Genomic DNA, 24,111 nt, shown 5'->3' with positions numbered 1-24,111 from the left:
GGAAATGGGTTCTATAAATGATTCATGTATTTTTAGCCAGATCCTAAATGGTATGTCAAATTTATGCTCCTTTTGATGGCATAGAAGGCCCTTCTTGCCTTGTGTCTCAATGTTCAAAGCTTTGTGGAAGTTACCTGTGGCGCTGATGTTTAGGACGAGGTATGTATCGTTTTTTGTGTGTTCTAGGGCAAAGGTGTCTAGATGGATCATCACACTCAGGCTGATATTTCCACTTCTCACTTCCACTTCCAATTTTTATACTACTGTGCTTATAGGGGGTACACCCTAAAATTGAAGACAACCAGGAACTTTATTGATGCAATTCATATTTGTCTTTGTGTGTATTCTATCTGCGGTGCAATCCTCAACCATGCGCCTTGTTTCAGCCAACATAGGAGACACAGTGACTTTGCACTGCTCACATGAAGGCAAGTTAGCACTGCACTTCTTGTGGGTCAAGAAAACCTTGGGTGATGGTCCTCAGCTTACAAGTATGACAATAATGCTCCATTCCACAATGAATTTAAAGGCAACCTTCACTTCTCAGTGCAATGTGGCAAAGGAATAAAACACCAAAGGATCTCAGACATGCAGCTCTCAGATTCAGCAACATATTAATGAGGGAGTTCTTATTCCAACCAGGTAGAATTTGGAGAAGGATCCATTCTTGATGTTAAAGGTACAAAATCTGAATTTAGAGAGTTAATAACTAGAAACTAATGTTTTGAAACTAATCTTCAGCATTTTTGCACTTTACGTTTTGGATATTCAATGTCTTAATTAAATGTGAGGTATTCGCACAATCAGACATTACTGTCGCTTAAGTTTTCAATAAATGTTGGATAATAAAATAGGAAACACATTTGCTGACGTAAAAACATTTTTGTTAGGTTCAGCATCCAGAATCACAACCGTTGTACAGCAGCCTGTGTCGGAGTTAGTCCAGCCAGGAGACTCTGTGACTCTGAATTGTACAATACACACTGAGACCTGTGAAGGAGAACACAGTGTCTACTGGTTCAGACATGGCTCAGGAGAATCCCATCCAGGAATCATTTACACCCATGGAGACAGGAGTGATTGGTGTGAGAAGAGTCCAGAGGCTTGTCCTCCTACAGAGAGTTGTGTCTACAACCTCCCCAAGAGGAACCCCAGCATCTCTGATGCTGGGACTTACTACTGTGCTGTGGCCTCATGTGGGGAGATACTGTTTGGGAACGGGACCAAGCTGGACATCAAGGGTAAGTTAAATATCTTACATTTCTGTTTATATCTATTGTTTAATCTACTCTGTCAAACTGTAAACAGTTGTAGTTATTTACACCACATTAGAAAACGTCCAACAACTTTCCGGGACAATGTCACAGACTCTCTTCTCTTAGTGTACTGCCTGAGCGCAGCATTGGGTCTCTCGTTTATCCTGATCACTGTCCTTGGTAGCATCATGTACAAGATGAACAAGAGAAAGTGTCTGCACTGTAGAGGTAAGTGAAGTCCATAACAAATAAATGAATGATGTATGTAACAGGTAAAGTCCTTCATAGAAGTTGCTTTTCTTTCATATCACCAGATGTATCTGTAATGGAAGAAGGAGTTGTATCATTATGTCTTCTATGTTTCTTTTCGGGACCCGTCTCTCAGACAAGAGGTCCAGCAGTCTCTTCTTCAGATGCAGCGTTAAATAGAATTCCTTATGTTGTATTACCCTATAAAGAAGTGTGAAAGGGGTTACAATAAAATTATATTTTTCTCCTTCATTTTATTATTGTTCTTCACAGGCCCAAGATGCAGACAGTCTCCATTATGTAGCTCTGAATCTGAGCAACAAGAAGAACAGGTCTAGAAGACAGAGAAGCAACATGGATGAAGAGACGGTGTACTCTGGGATCAGACAGTAGAAATGGATGAATGACACAGCCTTAATTGTTAACTTTGTTAGCTGTAACTGTAATGAATTAGGTGCATTGTTTCTCTGCCAAACTCATTTGACAATGACTACCTTGTGATAAGATAAATAAAGCGTTTAACAATAATCAAGACTAAGGAAGTTGAAGGTATTTATTTGGGCCATACTAAATAGAAATGTATGTTGCGGTATTGAAGAGCATTTTTTCTTCTCATGCCACTAGCACCCCTCACGCACACAGCATCCTATTTACAGATACTCTGATGTCATTTCTTAATTAAGAAGAAAATAAGACACGGTAGTACGCTTTTTAAATAGTAAATAAGAAGAAGTTTCCAGTGTTTCAAACGTTCTGTATTTTGACTTTTAGATTGGAATGCTTCTCAGCAAAGAAAGCCAGTATGGGAATCCTCATGCAAACACATCAGACCAACAAGTTAGCAGAAATGTTGTATCAAGAGTGAGCCTGGACAAGAGTATTAAAGCTAAATATGACAGCATTAAATTTGATCCAGAGTCTGAATTCATTGAGTCTGTGTTTCATCCCCATAGCTCCATGGTGACAATGATGCCCTGAACTATACTGCACTGATGTTCACTGACAAGAAGAATTCCAAGCCCAGGAGACAGAGGAGAGAACAGAGAGAACAGAGAGAGTAAGAAACCATCTACTCTGGTTGACTCATCAAGGCAGAATGTGACATATGAGGGTCATCCAATCAGCATCATTCTAAGTCAAGCCCCACCCTTCCTCTGAACTCAACCTTGATCTTGACTGTTCCAGTTTGAACTGGCTGTTATATACATTTCTCATTTGCTGTAGGATGCCATTGCAAGGGCCTAGCTATGCCTAATATAAATGTAAAATCATTCAGGTGCACAGCATACTTGTCCAGCAATTGTGAAAGCTGATACTAGGATGGTTTCAGAAGTCTCAAATCCTTAGCAATAGTGGCTGAGGTTGACTTAGTAGATACATTTGTTTTTGTGGAAGCGTACAACAAAATATATATAATGATTTAGCAAATGTCTGAAGTCTTCCTTATGATGATAATAGTTGTAACATGGAACTCTAACCTGCCCTTATGCTTGTGTGATATTTCAATTAACATGTTTTCTTTTCAAGTTTAATGACATATATGCACCAGGTATCAAAGGATCACATCTTTATTTTGTCAAAAATGTGCCAACCTCACCAGAGTTCACTTCCTCCTGAAAGCTTGAACTGCCTTCTACAGACATGAAGTGAGAAATACAATGTAAACCCACTGTGTATGTCAAAGAGGACATATGTACCAGTAGTCTCAGCCACCGACCCAAATGATGAAAAAATATAAACCAGTAACTCTGACTTTACATCATTTGAAGGGCTGCTCTAACTATGGTATGCCACAGGACACGTTAGATTGTAGTTTTTATCAGATGTTTTATACCTGTTCAGACAGCCAATAAAGTCACTTAGTTCAGAGTTTCCTCCTACTTCATAATGATTACCCGATGAGTGTGCAAAATCATACATTTTATGTCCTTTCTGAACTCTATAGTGTGTGGGTCTGACAACAGGGCAGCTTTTACATGATGACAGTATATTTTTGTTTCATGCCAATTTTGGTAAGTCATAAGTACTAATGTGGATCCTTTTACTTTTTTATATCATAGTTTTTTTTTATACATTTTAATGGCTATGTAGTCTGAATAATGATAATAATGTATAATTCTGTACTATACCTTTGTTTTTGTTTTATTTAGTATGTTTTCTTCACAGGTTGTTCACTTAACAAGGATGTAATCCAACAAGACGGCTGTGATGGTTACACACCTGCGACAAAGTATAGCTCTCACTTGATCACTGTCACTTGGTTCAAGCAAACTGTTGGACAGAAGACTCCTCTCATGGCATCATCATTTTATCACACTCAAAATATTTTTTATTCCAACAACCTTAACCTTAAGTAAGGACTTTACTGAGACTAAACGTTAGAGTGTGAAGAGTGGAGTTGACCATCTCCAAGACAGAGTAAGGAGACAGCTACATACAACTGTGGTGCTTTGGTGCTTTGTTTGAGAACAAACTTGACAGAAGGAACCATTTTCATTGAATTTAATTATTATTATTTAATTTTTATTTTTTGTAAGGATATGCGTTTGATAAATGCTAAATGAATGAATCTAGCAGGAAAATACAATGTACATGACCTGATCATTTGATAGAAGGATTTGTTTAAAGTTAATCAAAGTCATACTCAGAATAGTTCACTATAAGGTCTGAATACCTGGTTATGAGAACTGGGGACTGCCGGACCATTTGGCTGAGGATGCTTTCCTTTTAGACAAACATGAAGGAATCATCATCATCATCATCATGATCATCATCAGTATACAATGAATTAACCCCGTTTTTTTTACTAAAACATGTAATAATACTGCACCAACAGTTTAAGCATATATTGTGGACAATGATACCGCTTACCTCTGGACAGCAGAGAGGTTTTCTTGGTAATCTTATACATAACACAAGCAAGGACAATGATGATGATGACACGAAGAGCCAACGCTACACCGCAGCACACCAAGAGAACATGTTCCTTCTTACAACCATCTGTGGAAATACAGACAGTGAAGAGGATATTCAGGACATTTTGCTTCACCGGACATACAATATTAGAAACATTTTGAAATATCACTTACGGTCAATGTAAAGCTTGATCCCGTTCCCAAACAGTATCTCCCCACATGAGGCCACAGCACAGTAGTAAATTTGTTTTGGGGAGGCAGGTAGCCTAGTGGTTAGAGTGTTGGGCCTGTAACCGAAAGGTTGCTAGGTTGAATCCCCGAGCTGACAAGGTAAAAATTGATTGTTCTCCCCTGAACAAGGCAGTTAACCCCTGTTCCTAGACTGTCATTGTAAACAAGAATTTGTTCTTAACGGATTTGCCTAGTTAAAAAAAAATCTATGCATATTCACTTTAATAACTCTACCTACGTGTACATATTACCTCGACTAAGCGGTGCCCCCTCACATTGACTCTGTACCAGTACCCCCTGTATACAGCCTCGCTACAGTTATTTTACTGCTGCTCTTTAATTATTTGTTACTTTTATTTCTTTTTTTTTAGATCATTTTCTTTAAACTGAGGGCTTGTAAGTAAGCACTTCACTGTAAGGTGAAGGTGTATTCGGTGCATGTGATCTTGAAGTTTGCAGGGACATTGCATCCTGATTACATGATGTACATAGTATCATGCATAGAGTACATTCTATTGACTATCACTTTAGTTGTCTTAAACTCTTTTTTAAACTGTTTCCTGCATCACATCTCTCCGGCCCTAATTAGATTTTCCACTCAGTTTAACTCCGTAACCCCCAGCAATGACCATCAGTCCTCACCACACACTGTCTTCACACACCTCAGTGAATCAAAACCACAAACATCCATGTCATTAAGATCACAACACACTCTCTTTATGAGAAAAGCCTGAACTAAAAATAGACTTCTTTCCTGAGTATATTTTGAAGAGAGCTGATATTGTTGAAAAGATAATCCAAATATCAAATCATATCAAATCAAATTGTATTGATCACATACACATATTTAGCATATGTTATTGCGGGTGTAGCGAAATGCTTGTGTTCCTAGCTCCAACAGTGCAGTCGTATCTAACAATTCACAACAATAAACAAATCTAAAAGTAAAAGAATGGAATTAAGACATATATTAATATTAGGATGAGCAATGTCAGAGTGGCATTGACTAAAATACAGAAGAATAGAATACAGTAAATACATATGAGATGAGTAAAGCAGTATGTAAACATTATTTAAGTGACTAGTGATTCCATGTCTATGTATATAGGGAAGCAGCCTCTAAGGTGCAGCGTTGAGTAACCGGGTGGTAGCTGGCTAGTGATGGCTATTTAAAAGTCTGATGGCCTTGGGGCGGTAAGCAAATTGCAGTGGGTCTAGGGTGTCAGGTAAGGTAGGGGTGATCTGATCCTTAACTAGCCTCTCAAAGCACTTAATGATGACAGAAGTGGGTGCTATTTTTTTGCTTTGCTTTGCAATGTACACATTGTAACTGAGACGTTTTCACAAACAATACAAAATGTGAATATGCATATGTGCAGCTTGAAGTACTGCACTTAATTTATCTTTCAATAGGATGCAGCAGTGTACAAGGAAGTCCCCATAACTGCCTGAACAGTAGAGTTGGCAGCAACTTATATAATTGTCAAAATGTTCAAATTGTTCACGAAGAACCATTGAAAATGTACTTTCCTGTGGTAGATCATGTGTGTAGTCATAATATCTGTCATCAAAGGCCCAAAAAAGACATTGTGTTGCTGTTAAAAATCTATAAAAAGGTAATATACACCTTTAGTACATGGGTATACACATATATAACATGTTATAAATCCATTTCAGCATCATAGAGTTACTTGCATCAGGTTAGGTAGTCATCATCACTGGATCATTACTACTAACATCAACTAAGTTATTATAAAGTGTAGCTTAGTTACCAGGAGGAGCCACACAATCATTCAAAATAAAAATGGGTAGCAGAGTGATCTCTATATGACAAAGACAATGACTCATGTGTTTGTGTGTAGTTTTGTATTGAGTTCCAGGGAGTAGTTGAATAAGTATGGGAGAAAACCTATTTATTCAAGTCATCCCTCCTCTGTAATGTGTTGTCCTCTTTTAGTTGTGTTGATAGCATGTCACTTACACCCACCCCCACACAGTGAACAAGCTCACAGGTACTCTGCAGTCTGCTGTAAGCCCAAGACAAGGTCGTATCTATGCTTTGGTCAGGTAGGCCTGCTGGCTTTGTGCAGACAGGACCCTCCTACCTGCTCTCTGTGTCTCTGTGTCTCTATGTGGTTTTCAGCAGGATGTCTATGTGATGTCACTGTTGTTCTCACTATCTTTACTTGTTGTTCATGTTGCCCCTGACAGTTTACAGCCACAGCAAAACAGTAATTTATTAAACTGACTCTAAAATATATTTAGTTACCTGAAATCAGTTACAAACCACAAATAACTGCTGATGAACCCTATTTGAACTCTCTGAGTAAACTGTCTCATGTGTGATACATTTATTCTAGATTCATCGGCTCAGGGGGAGGGGCCAGTTTATGATGATGTCATGGGTGAACTTTCAGTACATTCTCAATCAGACAAGTATTATAAGACTGTAATGCTCTGTCAGAAGGAGACCAATAGAGGAGGTTCCTCCTTCTGATAGATTGCTTCCTATGAGAACAGCACTAACCAGAGAGTGAAACAGACTACATAAAATGTGTCACATGCATTAGTTAAGTTGGGGTGTCATGTCAGCCATGTACTCTCGGGTGTTACACATCAGTTAGTGAAAGTTTCTGTAAATTATATACAGGGAATGTATGACTGACTAAAATATACGTGTTTCATTCTTTAGGTGTTTCCCCCACATATTTTTTTATTTTTTTATTTTCACCTTTATTTAACCAGGTAGGCTAGTTGAGAATAGGTTCTCATTTACAACTGCGACCTGGCCAAGATAAAGCAAAGCAGTTCGACACATACAACAACACAGAGTTACACATGGAATAAACAAACATACCGTCAATAATACAGTAGAAAAAGTCTATATACAGTGTGTGCAACTGAGGTAGGAGAAGGGAGGTAAGGCAATAAATAGGCCATGGTGGCGAAGTAATTACAATATAGCAATTAAACACTGGAATGGTAGATGTGCAGAAGATGAATGTGCAAGTAGAGATACTGAGGTGCAAAGGAGCAAGATAAATAAATAAATACAGTATGGGGATGAGGTCGTTGGATGGGCTGTCCCCTCTTTCCATTGGGATTCTCTGCCTCTACCCCTATTACAGGGGCTGAGTCACTGGCTTACTGGTGTTCTTCCATGCCGTCCCTGGGAGGGGTGCGTCACTTGAGTGGGTTGAGTCACTGACGTGGTCTTCCTGTCTGGGTTGGCGCCCCCCCTTGGGTTGTGCCGTGGCGGAGATCTTTGTGGGCTATACTCGGCCTTGTCCCGGGATGGTATGTTGGTGGTTGGGGATATCCCTCCAGTGTTGTGGGGGCTGTGCTTTGGAAAGGTGGGTGGGGTTATATCCTACCTGTTTGGCCCTGTCCGGGGGTTTCATCGGATGAGGCCACAGTGTCTCCTAACCCATCCTGTCTCAGCCTCCAGTATTTATGCTGCAGTAGTTTATGGGTCGGGGGCTAGGGTCAGTCTCTCACATCTGGAGTATTTCTCTTGTCTTTTCTGGTGCCCTGTGTGAATTTAAATATGCTCTCTCTAATTCTCTCTTTCTTTCTTTCTTTCTTTCTTTCTTTCTTTCTTTCTTTCTTTCTTTCTTTCTTTCTTTCTTCTCCTTTCTTTCTTTCTTTCTCTCTCTCTCTCGGAGGACCTGAGCCCTAGGACCATGCCTCAGGACTACCTGGCTTGATGACTCCTTGCTGTCCCCAGTTCACCTGGCCGTGCTGCTGCTCCAGTTCCAACTGTTCTGCCTGCGGCTATGGAACCCTGACCTGTTCACCGGACATGCTACCTGTCCCAGACCTGCTGTCCCAGACCTGCTGGAACCCTAACCTGTTCACCGGACGTGCTACCTGTCTTAGACCTGCTGTTTTCAACTCTCTAGAGACAGCAGGAGCGGTAGAGATACTGGGTGGATACTTTGAAGAATCTCAAATATAAAATATATTTTGATTTGTTAAACATTTTTTGGGTTACAATACTCTCAAAGATCGGCTATGAAAAAGCCAAATGACACTTACTTTTGTGTTACTGACTTGTTGCACCCTCGACAACTACTATAATTATTATTATTTGACCATGCTGGTCATTTATGAACATTTGAACATCTTGGCCATGTGCTGTTATACTCTCCACCCGGCACAGCCAGAAGAGGACTGGCCACCCCTCATAGCCTGGTTCCTCTCTAGGTTTCTTCCTAGGTTTTGGCCTTTCTAGGGAGTTTTTCCTAGCCACCGTGCATTGCTTGCTGTGTGGGGTTTTAGGCTGGGTTTCTGTACAGCACTTTAATATATCAGCTGATGTAAGAAGGGCTATATAAATACATTTGATTTTGATTTGATTTGTTTACAGATGGGCTATGCACAGGTGTAGTGATCTGTGAGCTGCTCTGACAGCTGGTGCTTAAAGCTAGTGAGGGAGATATGAGTCTCCAGCTTCAGTGATTTTTGCAGTTCGTTCCAGTCATTGGCAGCAGAGAACTGGAAGGAAAGGTGACCAATAGAAGAATTGGCTTTGGGGGTGACCAGTGAGATATACCTGCTGGAGCACGTGCTACGGGTGGGTGCTGCTATGGTGACCAGTGAGCTGAGATAAGGCGGGGCTTTACCTAGCAGAGACTTGTAGATGAGTTGGAGCCAGTGGGTTTGGTGATGAGTATGAAGGGAGGGCCAGCCAACGAGAGCATACAGGTCGCAGTGGTGGGTAGTATATGGGGCTTTGGTGACAAAATGGATGACACTGTGATAGACTGCATCCAATTTGTTGAGTAGAGTGTTGGAGGCTATTTTGTAAATTACATCGCCGAAGTCCAGGATTGGTAGGATGGTCAGTTTTACGAGGGTATGTTTGGCAGCATTAGTAAAGGATGCTTTGTTGCGAAATAGGAAGCCGAGTCCAGATTTCATTTTGGATTGGCTATGCTTAATGCGAGTCTGGATAGAGAGTTTACAGTCTAACCAGACACCTAGGTATTTGTAGTTGTCCATATATTCTAAGTCAGAACCGTCCAGAGTAGTGATGCTGGACGGGCGGGCAGGTGCGGGCAGCGATCGGTTGAATAGCATGCATTTAGTTTTACTTGTATTTAAGAGCAGTTGGAGGCCACGGAAGGAGAGTTGTATGGCATTGAAGCTCGTCTGGAGGTTAGTTAACACAGTGTCCAAAGAAGGGCAAGAGGTATAAAGAATGGTGTCGTCTGCATAGAGGTGGATCAGAGAATCACCAGCAGCAAGAGCGACATCATTGATGTATACAGAGAAGAGAGTCGACCGACAGAGAATTGAACCCTGTGGCACCCCCAAAGAGACTGCCAGAGGTCCGGACAACAGGCCCTCCGATTTGACACACTGAACTCTATCACAGAAGTAGTTGGTGAACCAGGCGAGGCAATCATTTGAGAAGCCAAGGCTGTTGAGTCTGCCGATAAGAATGTGGTGATTGACAGAGTTGAAAGCCTTGGCCAGGTCAATGAATACGGCTGCACAGTAATGTCTCTTATCGATGGCGGTTATGATATCATTTAGGACCTTGAGCATGGCTGAGGTGCACCCATGACCAGCTCTGAAACTAGATTGCATAGCGGAGAAGGGACGGTGGGATTCGAAATGGTCGGTAATCTGTTTGTTAACTTGGCTTTCGAATACCTAAGAAAGGCAAGGTAGTATAGATATTGGTCTATAGCAGTTTGGGTCTAGAGTGTCTCCCCCTTTGAAGAGGGGGATGACCGCAGCCGCTTTCCAATCTTTGGGAATCTCAGACGATACGAAAGAGAGGTTGAACAGGCTAGTAATAGGGGTTGTAACAATTTCGGCAGATCATTTTAGAAAGAGAGGGTCCAGATTGTCTAGCCTGGCTGATTTGTTGGGGTCCAGATTTTACAGCTCTTTCAGAACATCAGCTATCAGCTATCAGCTATATTTGGGTGAAGGAGAAATGGGGGAGGCTTGGGCGAGTTGCTGTGGGGGGTGCAGGCCTGTTAATCGGGGTAGGGTTAGCCAGGTGGAAAGCATGGCCAGCCGTAGAAAAATGCTTATTGAAATTCTCAATTATAGTGGATTTATCGGTGGTGACAGTGTTTCCTAACCTCAGTGCAGTGGTCAGCTGGGAGGAGGTGCTCTTTTTCTCCATGGACTTTACAGTGTCACAGACCTTTTTGAGTTTGTGCTGCAGGATGAAAATTTCTGCTTGAAAAAGCTAGCCTTAGTTTTCCTAACTGCCTGTGTATAGTGGTTCCTAACTTCCGTGAAAAGTTGCATATCACGGGGGCTAATCGATGCTAATGCAGAACGCCACAGGATGTTTTTGTGCTCGTCAAGGGCAGTCAGGTCTGGAGAGAACCAAGGGCTATATCTGTTCCTGGTTCAACATTTTTTGAATGGGGCATGATTTTTTAAGATGGTGAGGAAGGCACTTTTAAAGAATAACCAGGCATCCTCTACTGACGGGATGAGGTCAATATCCTTCCAGGATACCCGGGCCAGGTCGATTAGAAAGGCCTGCTCGCTGAAGTGTTTTAGGGAGCGTTTGACAGTGATGAGGGGTGGTCATTTGACTCATTACGGACGCAAGCAATGAGGTAGTGATTACTGAGATCCTGGTTGAAGACAGCAGAGGTGTATTTGGAGGGCAGGTTGGTTAGGATGATATCTATGAGGGTCCCCGTGTTTACGGATTTGGGGTTGTACCTGTGGGTTCATTGATCATTTGTGTAAGATTGAGGGCATCAAGCTTAGATTGTAGGATGTGGGATGTGGCAATGGATGTGTAGGATGTGGCAATGGTGAGAGACTTGTTTCTGGAAAGGTGGATTTTTATAAGAGGAAGCTTGAATTGTTTGGGTACAGACCTGGATAGTAAGACAGAACTCTGCAGGCTATCTCTGCAGTAGATTGCAACACTGACTCCTTTGGCAGTTCTATCTTGTCGGAAGATGTTGTAGTTAGGGATGGAAATTTCAGGGTTTTTGGTGGTCTTCCTAAGCCAGGATTCAGACACAGCTAGGACATCCGCATTGGCAGAGTGTGCTAAAGCAGTGAATAAAACAAACTTAGGGAGGAGGCTTCTAATGTTAACCTGTTGGGGCTAGGGGGCAGTATTTTCACGGCCAGATAAAAAACGTACCCGATTTAAACTGGTTACTACTCTTGCCCAGAAATGAGAATATGCATATTATTAGTAGATGTGGATAGAAAACACTCTAAAGTTTCTAAAACTGTTTGAATGGTGTCTGTGAGTATAACAAAACTCATATGGCAGGCAAAAACCTGAGAAGATTACAAGCAGGAAGTGCCCTGTCAGACAATTTGTTCTCCTTCTGTGGCATCTCTATCAAAAATACAGCATCTCTGCTGTAACATGACATTTTCTAAGGCTTCCATTGGCTCTCAGAAGGCGCCAGAAAGTGTAATGGGGTGTCTGCAGTCTCTGGGCTAAGTACAGCAGCTCTGTTTGTGAGTGGTCAGGCTGGGAACAGTGACACTGGAGATGCACGTTCATGAGAATTCTACAAAAATATATTTCAGCCTTTGAATGAATACAACGTCGCCCGGTTGGAATATTATCGCTATTTTACGAGAAAAATAGCATAAAAATTGATTTTAAACAGCGTTTGACATGCTTCGAAGTACGGTAATGGAATATTTTGACATTTCTTTGTCACTTGCATAGCTAAACAATGAACCATAATCCCAACTCATGATGTTATTACCCTGCATGAATCTGAAGGGAACTAACCAACCAGGTTCCATGTTAGCTAGCTAACATTAGACTATGACATAAGCAAATTACTCTGAGATATGAATAATATTACTACACAGATCATACATATTACTTTCTGACAATATTAGAAACGTGTAATATATGAAATTGTAGCTAGCTAGACTATCTTACCCGTATACATGGAAGGACACTCTCTGTCACGGCTGCCATGGTTGCCCTTAGTTTGAAGAAGTAATATGGAGACAGCTGTTTCCTCCATCTCCTTAGCTTTCATACTCTAATTCCATTGATTTTAGAACTCAGTCCTCCAGAAAGTGGAAAGCAACACTTATGCAGTTCTAATACACAATATATTTCAAATTAAGCCGCATTAGACAGGATTACCTACACATACTGACCAGCTGAAATAGACAGAAGCGTGCAACATGGCAGACCAATCCGAACTAATCTCTCGGCATGTCCAGCCCACTCATTATCTCAACCAATCATGGCTAGCTAGAAGGTTACTGTCTTTTTCTGTGGCTAAACCAACTAGGCTCCTAATTTAACAATTTGAAATACAAGTTTGTTAATAAGGCACATGAAGTTCACATGTTCCAGGAGGAATTTCTGCCAAAAAACACATTTTGATTATAAAAAAAAGTTTACGTTCAAATGGCTCTCCTGTGAAGTAGTGACGTGCAACCTACCCCTAGTTTCCTGAAACGAGTCACATATACTCATGATGCTCCACCCCTGTTCACCCTTATACTGTGGCATTCTACAATAGCATCGAATATCCCCCACGATATGCAACTTATTTCTGGCCACGCTTTCCACCTGGCTACCCCTACCCTGGCCAACATCTCAGCACCCCCTGCAGCAACTTGCCCAACCTCCCCCCTCTTCAAAGGGGGAGACACTCTAGACCCAAACTGTTATAGACCTAAATCCATCCTGCCCTGAAATTTCTAGAATCTTCAAAGCCAAGTTAACAAACAGATCACCAACCATTTCGAATCCCACCGTACCTTCTCCACTACGCAATCTGGTTTCAGAGCTGGTCATGGGTGCACCTCAGCCACGTTCAAGGTCCTAAACGATATCATAACCACCATCGATAAAGGACAGTACTGTGCAGCCGTCTTCATCGACCTGGCCAAGGCTTTCGACTCTGTCAATCACCGCATTCTTATCGGCAGATTCAATGGCCTTGGTTTCTCTAATGACTGCCTCGCCTGGTTCACCAACTACTTCTCTGAGGGAGTTCAGTGTGTCAAATCGTAGGGCCTGTTGTCCCCCCCTCTATGGGGGTGCCATAGGGTTCAAATCTTGGGCTGACTCTTTTCTCTGAATATATCAACAATGTTGCTCTTGCTGCTGGTGATTCTCTGATCTACCTCTACACAGACAACACCATTCTGTATACATCTGGCCCTTCTATAGACACTGTGCTAACAAACCTCCAAACGAGCTTCAACGCCATACAACACTCCTTCCGTGGCCTCCAACTGCTTTTAAATGCTAGTAAAACTAAGTGCATGGTATTCAACCGATTGCTGCCCGAACCCTCCCGCTCGACTATCATCACTACTCTGGACAGTTCTGACTTATAATATGTGGACAACTACAAATACCTAGGTGTCTGGTTAGACTGTAAACTCTCCTTCCAGACTCAAATTAAGCATCTCCAATCCACAATTAAATCTAGAATCGGCTTCCTATTTCGCAACAAAGCCTCCTTCACTCATGCCGCCAAACATACCCTCGTAAAACTGACTGTCCTACCGATCCTTGACTTCGGTGATGTCATTTACAAAATAGCCCCCAACACTCTACTCAGCAAACTGGATGTAGTCTATCACAGTGCCATCCGTTTTATCACCAAAGCCCAAATAGTCTACCCCTCTCGTTGGCTGGCCCTCACTACATACTCACCGCCAAACCCACTGGCTCCAGGTCATCTATAAGTCTTTGCTAGGTAAAGCCCTGCCTTATCTCAACTCACTGGTCACCAAAGCAACACCCACCCGTAGCATGAGCTCTAGCAGGTATATTGCATTGGTTATCCCCAAAGCCAACACTACCTTTGGCTGCCTTTCCTTCCAGTTCTCTGCTGCCAATGACTGAAACGAATTGCAAAAATCTATGAAGCTGGAGTCTTGTATCTCCATCTCTAACTTTAAGCATCAGCTGTCTGAGCAGCTTACTGATCACTGTACCTGTAAACAGCCAATCTGTAAATAATACACCAGACTACATCATCCCCATATTACTACTTACCCTCTTGCTCTTTTGCACCCCAGTATCTCTACTTGCAGGCCCCTACGGTAGACCCAGGGTCAGGGCCGGATCAGGAGGCAGTAATGGTGAGTCCAGGGTAGATGGTGGAACAGCTCGGACCACAGGAGCAAGAATAGGTAGTGTGTCCCCCACAGTCAGGCCAGGAGGTTGAGCTCAGTGGTAGCAGGAACAGGACTGGAGCTAGGTCAGGTGGTGCACGCTGGGCAGGGGCATTCTGGACCCCCCGAATGGGACCAGGGCTGTGGCTGGGTCAGTTGAGGCTGTACTGTCTGCAGCTGGTGACAGTGGTGTGGCTGGGGCCCCCAATGGGCCCAGGTTAGGGCTGGACCAGTCATCGGAGTTAGCAGCAGCTGGGTTCGGTGCTGCTGAAGGGTCTCCTAATACAGGGACAGGCAGAGAGTCAGAGGACGGCAGGGCCTCTGCCGCTGCCAGTGTGACCTGTATAGTCAAGAGGGTGGGCAAGTGTCCGGCCCCCTAGTAACCTCCCTAGCAACCTATCAGGGCGAGTTTGAGAGGCAGGTTTACTCTTAGGTTCCAGTCGTGGGGGAACAGGAGTGGAGTGTGCAGCTCAGGGTTGTGAGGTGCTGATAACAGTCACCGGCATTGAATTTGTAATAGGTGATTTTGGGGAAACTGATGGGAGGGGGTGTGTGTCTCTTTGTTAACATCAGCTGGTGCACAATATCTAATATTAAGGATTTATCAAGGCTCTGCTCGCCTAAGTTAGAATACCCCATGATAAGGTGTAGACCATACTATTTACCAATACATTTTTTATCTATATTTTTCATAGATGTCAATTTACCACCACAAACCGATGCTGGCACTAAGACCGCACTCAATGAGCTGTATAAGGCATTGAGTTAAGAAGAAAATGCTCACCCAGAGGTGGAGCTCCTAGTGGCCAGAGACTTTAATGCAGGAAAACTGAAATCTGTTTTACCTCACATCTGTCAGCATGTAACCTGTGCAACTAGATGCTAAAACACCCTAGATCACCATTACTCCACACACAGAGACGCATACATAGCTCTCCCTGTGACCCCATTTAAATATGATTATAACTGTATCAATCAAATGTATTTATAAAGCCCTTTTTACATCAGCTGATGTCACAAAGTGCCGTACAGAAACCCAGCCTAAAACCCCAAACAGCAAGCAATGCAGATGTAGAAGCACGGTGGCTAGGAAAAACTTCCTAGAAAGGCCAGAACCTAGGAAGAAACCTAGAGAGGAATCAGGCTCTGAGGGGTGGCCAGTCCTCTTCTCGCTGTGCCGGGTGGAGATTATAACAGAACATGGCCAAGAAGTTCAAACATTCCTAGATGACCAGCAGGGTCAGATAATAATAATCACAGTGGTTGTAGAGGGTGCAACAGGGCAGCACCTCAGGAGTAAATGTCAGTTGGCTTGTCATAGCTGAAGAGGGAGAGTTCAAAAGAGCAGGTCCAGTGAACATAGCCGCAGGCAGAACAGTTGAAACTGGAGCAGCAGCATGACCAGGTGGACTGGGGACAGCAAGGAGTCATCAGACCAGGTAGTCCTGAGGCATGGTCCTAGGGCTCATGTCCTCCGAGAGAAGAAAGAGAGAAAGAGAGAGAGAAAGAGAGAGAGAGAGAGAGAAACAGAGAAAGAGAAAAAGGGAGAGAGAGAAAATTAGAGGGAGCATACCTAAATTCACACAGGACACTGGATGAGACAGGAGAAATACTCCAGATATAGCAGACTGAACCTAGCCCCCGACACATAAACTATTGCAGCATAAATACTGGAGGCTGAGACAGGAGCGATATCATCCTGATTCCTCCTTACAAGCAAAAAATCAAACAGGAGTACCAGCTGCACCCTCAAGGTGGAAGTGGCCCAATAAAGCGGATGTTAAGCTACACGACTGTTTCGCTAGCACCGACTGGACCAAGATAGAATCCTACTACACCGGTTCTGATGCTCGTCGAATGTGGCAGGACTTGCAAACTATCACGGATTACAAAGGGAAACTCAGCTGTTAGCTGTCCAGTGACTCAAGCCTACCAGACGATCGAAATACCTTCTATGCTCGAGTGTAATGTTATACCACTGGAACAATGGACCTACTCAATAACAATATCACGGGAGGGCATTCTATCCGTCTTTTCATTTGAGTGTAAATGATGAATGAGAGATCACTAAAAAAAGACTACGTTGCTGTGTTTGTTATGTGTTTTTCATACATGGTTTTAGTGAGGTGAAGATACTGTGTGGTGATAGAAGCCCGAGTGGATGACAGTGTCATAGCATGCACATTCCAAAATGGTTACAAATGTGAGTCTCTTAGACAATAGTAGCTGCAATGATAAACAATAAGTGAAACTGTGCTTCAAAAATGTGTGCTTAATTTGTACAAATCGAAACGATGAGATTCTACCTGTAGGACAATTCTGAAACTGTACAAGATACACGTGAAGACCACAGTCATGCCTGAGTGAGGCGTAAACAAATATTATGCAGTCCAATTCGACCAATCACCTGTAACTTCATTGTTGAAGTGTTGTCTACATGGGTGGACTCTTTCCACTCAAGACCCAAGTTGTGAAGAGCTGACAACTTTAAAGATGATGGCACTGTGTCTGATATTTCCACTTATCGTAGAGAGGGGTAAGACAATATTTTTGATTTCTCTGCTTATGTGATGTCCAAACTTTATTTGGAGACGCAAGGTATCCAATTATTGCTCTACAGACATTTTGAAAATCCAAAGTTGTAATTGAGATATGTAACAGGTAATATATAATAATGTTCTCTAGTTCATGGAGTAACTCGGACTGAGTCCTCATCCATCAGTCAGAAGAATGGTCTCATGTCAGCCAACGTTGGAGACACAGTAGTTTTGCTCTGCTTCAACAAAGGCGACGTGGGAATAATGTTCTCCTGGTACAAGCAAAGTTTTGGAAATATTCCTCAGCTCATCTCGACCATGTATAAGTATGACAGGAATGCAACATTTTACCATGAGTTTAAGGACAACCCTCGCTTCTCAGTGGAAAGTGGCCAAGGGAAAAATCACCTAATGATCACAGACGTGGAACTCTCTGATTCAGGCACATACTACTGTGGAAGTGCTTTTGGAAACAATGTGGAGTTTGGACAAGGAGTTATTCTCATCATCAAAGGTAAAGCGAAAGTTATTATGATGAATTTTTTTGTAAATCTGAATTTACTGGTATACAGTGTAAATATGATGTATTCTCTGAATAAGATGCGATCTTTATTGAATCAATTTTGATTCATAACACTTGCCATAGGGATACTCTAGAGAGATTAAATGTGTTTATTGGCCTTCTTGTCAGGTTCCTGGTCCAGAAATATGTCTGTTATACAGCAGCCTGTGTCTGAGTCTGTCCAGCCAGGAAATTCTGTGACTCTGAACTGTACAATACACACGGAGACCTGTGCAGGAGAACACGGTGTCTATTGGTTCAGACATGGCTCAGGAGAATCCCATCCAGGAATCATTTACACCAATGGAGACAGGAATGATCAGTGTGAGAAGATTCCTGAGGCTGGGTCTCCTACACAGAGCTGTGTCTACAACCTCCCCAAGAGGAACCTCAGCCTCTCTGATGCTGGGACTTACTACTGTGCTGTGGCCTCATGTGGGGAGATACTGTTTGGAAATGGGACCAAGCTGGATGTTGTCTGTAAGTGATAATTCTGATATGTTGTGATATTCTTTCATGTTGCTGTGAATAAACTCAATGCCTGGTGGAGCAAAATGTCCTGAATCTCCTCTATCACTGTCTGTATTTCCACAGATGGTTGTAAGGAGGACCATGTTCTCTTGGGACACTTAAAAGGGACGCCCCCTCAGCCAAGTACTCCGGCAGTCCACAGTCATAACCAGGTACACAGACCTGGCATTTGTCTAGCTGTTGCTGAATCAATCTTTTTTTTATTCAATCAAAATTTGAAAATATACACTTTAATTTTTCAATTCACCAGCAATGTTTTAGTCTAATTTTATTTTTGTTATTCCTCTCAGGATCAAGATGTTGACACACTCCATTACACTGCTCTGAACGTTGTCCACAAGAAAGTGAAGGCCAGGAGACAGAGGAGCCATGGAGCCATGGAGAGAGACACTGTGTACTCTGGGGTGAGAGTCCAAAACATGGACTGAAATGTAGACTTTTGCTCTTTAATAACTTGCATTGATTTTATGTGTTTCCCACTGCATATAGCTTAATATATCAGTGAAGTTTCCATTGTAAGTGTCTTACAAGAAAACATGGACTGAAACGTCAGCGTTGCCTCTTTATTAACTTGAATTGCTTGTATGTGTTTCTGACTGTATTTAGCTTTATATATTAGTGAAGTGTGTTACAATGCCTTGTATTCTGTCAAATTCCTTTTTACATTGATAATGTTGTGCAGATTAAATAAAATAGTTAACTGCTGTCATACAGAGGTATTGTGTGATTTTCTCTCAGATTTTTCCCTTGCTTTTAAATTTCTACAGCAGTTTCACTGGTAGGTTTGCAGGGAAGAACAATAACCCCACCATTGATTTTGGGCAACAACATCAGAGCAGATTGAGGTTTATGCTCAATGTAACATTAGCTCATCCTTATGACAATATGTGCATATATGCATGCAGAGAGTCCATTCTATTGACTAACTCTTTCAGTCATCTCTCCTTTTTAAGCTGTATCCTGTATCACATCTCTCTGTGGTGTTCTGAATGCCCTAAATAAATGTTCCACTCATGTAAACTCATCTTAACCCCCAGCAATGACTGTCAGTCATCATCACACGCTCTCTACACACACATCAGTGCGTCGTAACCACAACACACCCGTGTCACTGAGGGTCCATTTCAGACTTAGGCAATACACGCCTTTCCTACGCACTCCTTTCCTACGCACTTCTCAGTAGTTGCTATTCAGACTTACCGTGTGTAATGGGCTTTGCAGGCGTGGTTCCCTTGCATGTGCTGAATAAATTCAATTCAACAGCTGAAAACCCTCCCACTTACTGGCCAGCTGAATTTCTTATGGACTTTTCATTCAATCAGGTATTAAGTACATTTGTTTACAGCTATCCCTAAATGTGGTGTACCTTTATTTGAATTTCTCACCAGTCTCACTATGTAATGCCTGTCGTTAGAATTAGACCAAGGTGCAAACACGAAACAGAAACAATCCCCCACCAAACCCAAAGGAAAAACAGGCTCCTTATGTGTGACTCCCTATCAGCAACAACAAACGACAGCTGTGCCTGATTGGGAGCCACACACACACACACACACACACACACACACGGCCCAAAACAAAGAAATACAAAACCATAGAAAAATGAACATAGAACGCCCACCCAATGTAACACCCTGGCCTAACCAAAAATAAAGAACAAAAACCCCTCTCTATGGCCAGGGCGTTACACACTAGAATATATAGAGGGAACTGTTCATAATATTAGGGATCAAAGAAAGCAATGAAAGTTCACACATATTCATCTTCTTTTCAGCACCAATTGGTAGATTAGAAAAATGATATTGTATATTATTTAGGGTGAGGAAAGTATTTATAAATAAAATAAAACCAGTTTGGATAGCCTTTACACACAAAATATATTGGTGAATCAAAGTACAGTAGTTTGGTTCATCCTGAAAGTTGCCATGTTCAATTGTTTAATCCATGAAATATTGGAAGGTGAGAGAAGTGTACAATAGGAGTTGACCAGTAGTCCTATAAATCTACCCTAATAATCCTCACTTATCATGGAACTGGGATGACAGCGGTCAGGTCGTCGCCAGGCTCCAGGTCTAAACCGTTACGTGTAGTCTGTGTTCCATAATGATTCAAATAGGTTAAATGTTCCAGACTATTTCAAAACTTGTCATACTTCAGCCTAATATGATCCACTATTCATTGTGATCCCCATGAACAACCACACAAACGTGACAGAGGAAAGAAAGGTAAGCTAACGATGTAATGGAATGATGAAAAATGTAAGGAAACTGACATTAAAGTGACAGTTATGTTGGTGTAACACGATACAAATTGTAAAAAATACAGTGAAAAATGTGGGCATCGAATTAAAACATTCTAGAAATCATAAATCAACTCGGTAAGTTTGGCACTATTCTGCCATTTGCACATAGCTACAGAAGCCTGCAACTTGACATTTCATATTTGCAAGTTATAAGGCCAGAATTTCACTGTGGAAAAGGTGATATGTAGATATGCTTCAGTTTGCTGCTATGTGACTGGTTTCATATTTGTCTCAAGCGATCATAATTTAAAATAGATTTAAAACAATTGTAATGTATATTTACAATCCCTTTATCCCAAAATATTACTAAAATATTACTAATAGCCCTTATCAATTTATAAATTACAGTGCATGGAAAATTGTATTTCTATCAAAAAAAAGAAAGTAGGTGTTGTTCCACTTGGAACTGCTAGGTTGCTGGACCTTATTAAACTTTTCATTGTGCATAAAGTTGGTGAAATTATGAGGTCAGAATATGGCGTGTCTGTAGACACACCTTCATTTCTTTGATCTCCACCCAAAACGAATAGCGGATTAATAGCATGCTATTCTCAAGCTTAAGTTTAAAGTCAGAAGACGCTTAGAGAGAAAGGTGCATAAAAATAAAATTATTTTCCATTTACGCGAGCTTAAGTTGGGTCGGAATCGGCCCCTAAGACCACGACTCTCTTTTACTGAGAAAAGACTGAAATAAAAATAAACCTCTTATCTGAGTACATTTTCAACATATTTTATATTGTTGAGAGACTGGTTTAAAATATGACAATGTGCACATTGTGACTGAGCAGTTTTAACAAAACTGCACGTAACCTTGCGGTTAAGTGTGTTAAGCTTTGGGCCAGTTACTGAGCCAGATATGTGACAACATCTGTTGATGAGCCCTAATTGCTCCTGTATGTCGCTCTGGACAAGAGCATGTGCTAAATTACTCAAATTTAAAATGTTAACTATTGACAAAATGTGAATATATAAATCCACCTTGCAGGACTGCAATTCAATTATCTTTCAATAGGGAGCAGCAGTGTATATGGAAGTCCCTGTGACTGCATCACCAGTAGAGTCGCAGCAACTTTTAGAAGTTGTCAAAAGGTTCAACTTGTTCACTAATTTGATGAAGAATCTTTGAAAACGTGCTTTCCTGTGATGGTTCATGTGCATAGTCGAAATAGCTGTCAAGCAAATGCAAATGCCCAACAAAGATGTATTTTAGACTCTATAACATGGGTGATATAGTTATTACATTCTTATTACACATCTATATCATGTTATAAACCCATTTCAGCGTCATAAAGTCACATGCATCAAACAGCATACGGTGTCATCATCACTAGATTATTACTATTAACATCAGCTAATTCATTAAAAGTTTAGTAACAAGCAGTCACAAATACTCAAAATAAAATTGGTAGCAGAGTGATCTGTATATGACAAAGACAATGACTTGTGTTGACGTGTAGTTTTGTATTGAGTTCCAAGGAGTAGTTGCATAAGTATAGGAGACAACCTATTTATTCAAGTCCTCTCTCCTCTGTAATGTATTGTCATCTTTTAGTTGTGTTGATAGCATGTCACTTACACCCACCCCCACACAGTGAACAAGTTCAGAGGCACTCTGCGGTTTTCTGTAAGCACAAAACAAGGTCGTATCTACGCTTTGGTCAGGTGGGCCTGCTGGCTTTGTGCACACAGGACCCTCCTACCTGCTCTCTGTGTCTCTGTGTCTCTATGTGGTTTTCAGCAGGATGTCTATGTGGTGTCACTGTTACTCTCATAATCTCACAAGCTTTACTTCTCATCATTTTTACACAATCTTTGCCAAAGACCGCTTGTAGCCATAGCAAATTAACTCTTTATAAACTGACCCTGATATATATACAGTATTTAGTTATCTGATATCAGTTACAAACCACAAAGAACTGCTGATTAAGCCTATTTGAACTCTCTGAGTTAACTGTCTCATGTGTGATACCATCTATTCTAGATCTATGGACAACGGGGGAGGGGACAGTTTATGATGATGTCATCTGAGAACTTTCAGTATATTCACAATCAGACAATCCTGATAAGACTATTTCAGGATGCTCTGTCAGAAGGTGACCCATAGAGAAGGATCCTCATTCTGATAGATTGCTATCTACGAGAATCAAATCAACATTTAAAACACTAAACAGAGAGTGAAACAGACTAGATGAAGTGTGTCATGTATTGGTTGGCTGGTTGACTGGTGTCCAATCAGACATGCACTCTCGGGTGTTACACATCAGTCAGTGCATTTTTCTGTGAAGGATGTAGAGGGAATGAGACTGACATACAATAGACTTCTTTCATTCTGTTGGTGTTTTCCCATACGCACTCTGCTCTTCCCCCCTTCACCTTTATACTGTACATGATATGACATGTTCTAGACACAATAGATTGTCTATGGGTCAACTGGAGTATTGTAACTGTTGAATTACCAGCTGGAAAAAATTATATTTATTTTCTTTAAAAAACTTTAGTTACATTTGTGTCAATGAAGACATATTACAAAGACAAAGTACTACAGAGACCAAGTATTACAGAGACATACACTTATAAGGGACACAGTTGAGTGGCACTACTGAGGTTAATTAAAGGATATGGGCTAACACATTAAAAAGGGCAAAAAAAATGTAGCCATTCCATATTTAAAAGGGCATTGACAACCAACAAAGGTCTGAAATTAATAGGCCATGCTATAATTCCACATCTAGTAATATTATGTCATGTTGAAGGCTTAATTGGAGGTTGTATATGCTGTGGGGGAGAAACTTAACTTAACCTCTGGGCTAGGCTGGGTTGGGATAGGCTCAGTAATAGAGACACTAGAGAGGGGAATAGGATCCTTCACAGTTGGTGCAAACATCAAAAGAGAACTGGTCTTAATAAGTTTTATTTCCCAAATAAATAAGCAGTTTATCAAGCCAGTATTTAGTCGGCTTGATCTAATAACTCTGACTTGATTGTCTTCTTTAAAAGTCTGTCCGGGCTGCTCAAACTATGGTAAACACACTTGCTAAACAGTAGCTTTTATTCTTGTTCAGATAGCCAATAAAGTCTCTCAGTTCAGTGTTCCCTCATACTATATGACGGCTATACATGTAAAGTATCATCATAAAAGAGGTTTCCTGTTGTCAGACCTTCACACTATATAATGCAGAAAGGATTGACATTACAATGAAGATCAGACATTGGTCAATGTTTTTGTTTTACACCAACTTCAGTAAGTACACATTTTAAATGTGGATGCTTTTTCTAATAATTTCATGCCATAGTCTTTTGAATTCATTTAAATGACTAGTTGTATGCATATGAAAAGTATAATGAGTTGTATTGTTTCCATAATGGGTAGAAATTATTTTTGATCAGATCTTTTACAGTTTGTGCATTGTCT

At 41.3% G+C, this 24,111-nt stretch overlaps 1 protein-coding gene and 1 pseudogene across 1 annotated transcript; both read left to right on the top strand.

Annotated features, from left to right (window-relative positions):
• Positions 1–316: 316 nt before the first annotated feature.
• On the top strand, positions 317–15,147 carry LOC106577711 (uncharacterized; annotated as a pseudogene).
• Positions 15,148–17,260: 2,113 nt separating this feature from the next.
• Positions 17,261–19,070, top strand: LOC106577673 (uncharacterized). Its single transcript, XM_082965168.1, has 5 exons — positions 17,261–17,303; positions 17,453–17,818; positions 17,996–18,346; positions 18,461–18,549; positions 18,688–19,070. Exons 1-5 carry the CDS (start codon positions 17,261–17,263, stop codon positions 18,823–18,825), a joined length of 987 nt encoding a protein of 328 aa, XP_082821294.1. The 3' UTR covers positions 18,826–19,070.
• The last annotated feature ends 5,041 nt before the right edge of the window (positions 19,071–24,111 follow it).

This window comes from Salmo salar, chromosome 18, assembly GCF_965601325.2.
Source record: "Salmo salar chromosome 18, fSalSal1, whole genome shotgun sequence".
In the NCBI taxonomy this organism is placed as follows: Eukaryota; Metazoa; Chordata; class Actinopteri; order Salmoniformes; family Salmonidae; genus Salmo; species Salmo salar.
This window is presented reverse-complemented; position numbering and strand designations above follow the sequence as displayed.

Coding starts and splice junctions, on each gene's coding strand:
- LOC106577673 (XM_082965168.1), top strand. CDS start 17,261: ATGATGGCACTGTGTCTGATATTTCCACTTATCGTAGAGAGGG. Junction 17,304..17,452: donor TCCACTTATCGTAGAGAGGG/GTAAGACAATAT, acceptor AATGTTCTCTAG/TTCATGGAGTAACTCGGACT. Junction 18,550..18,687: donor CAGTCCACAGTCATAACCAG/GTACACAGACCT, acceptor TATTCCTCTCAG/GATCAAGATGTTGACACACT.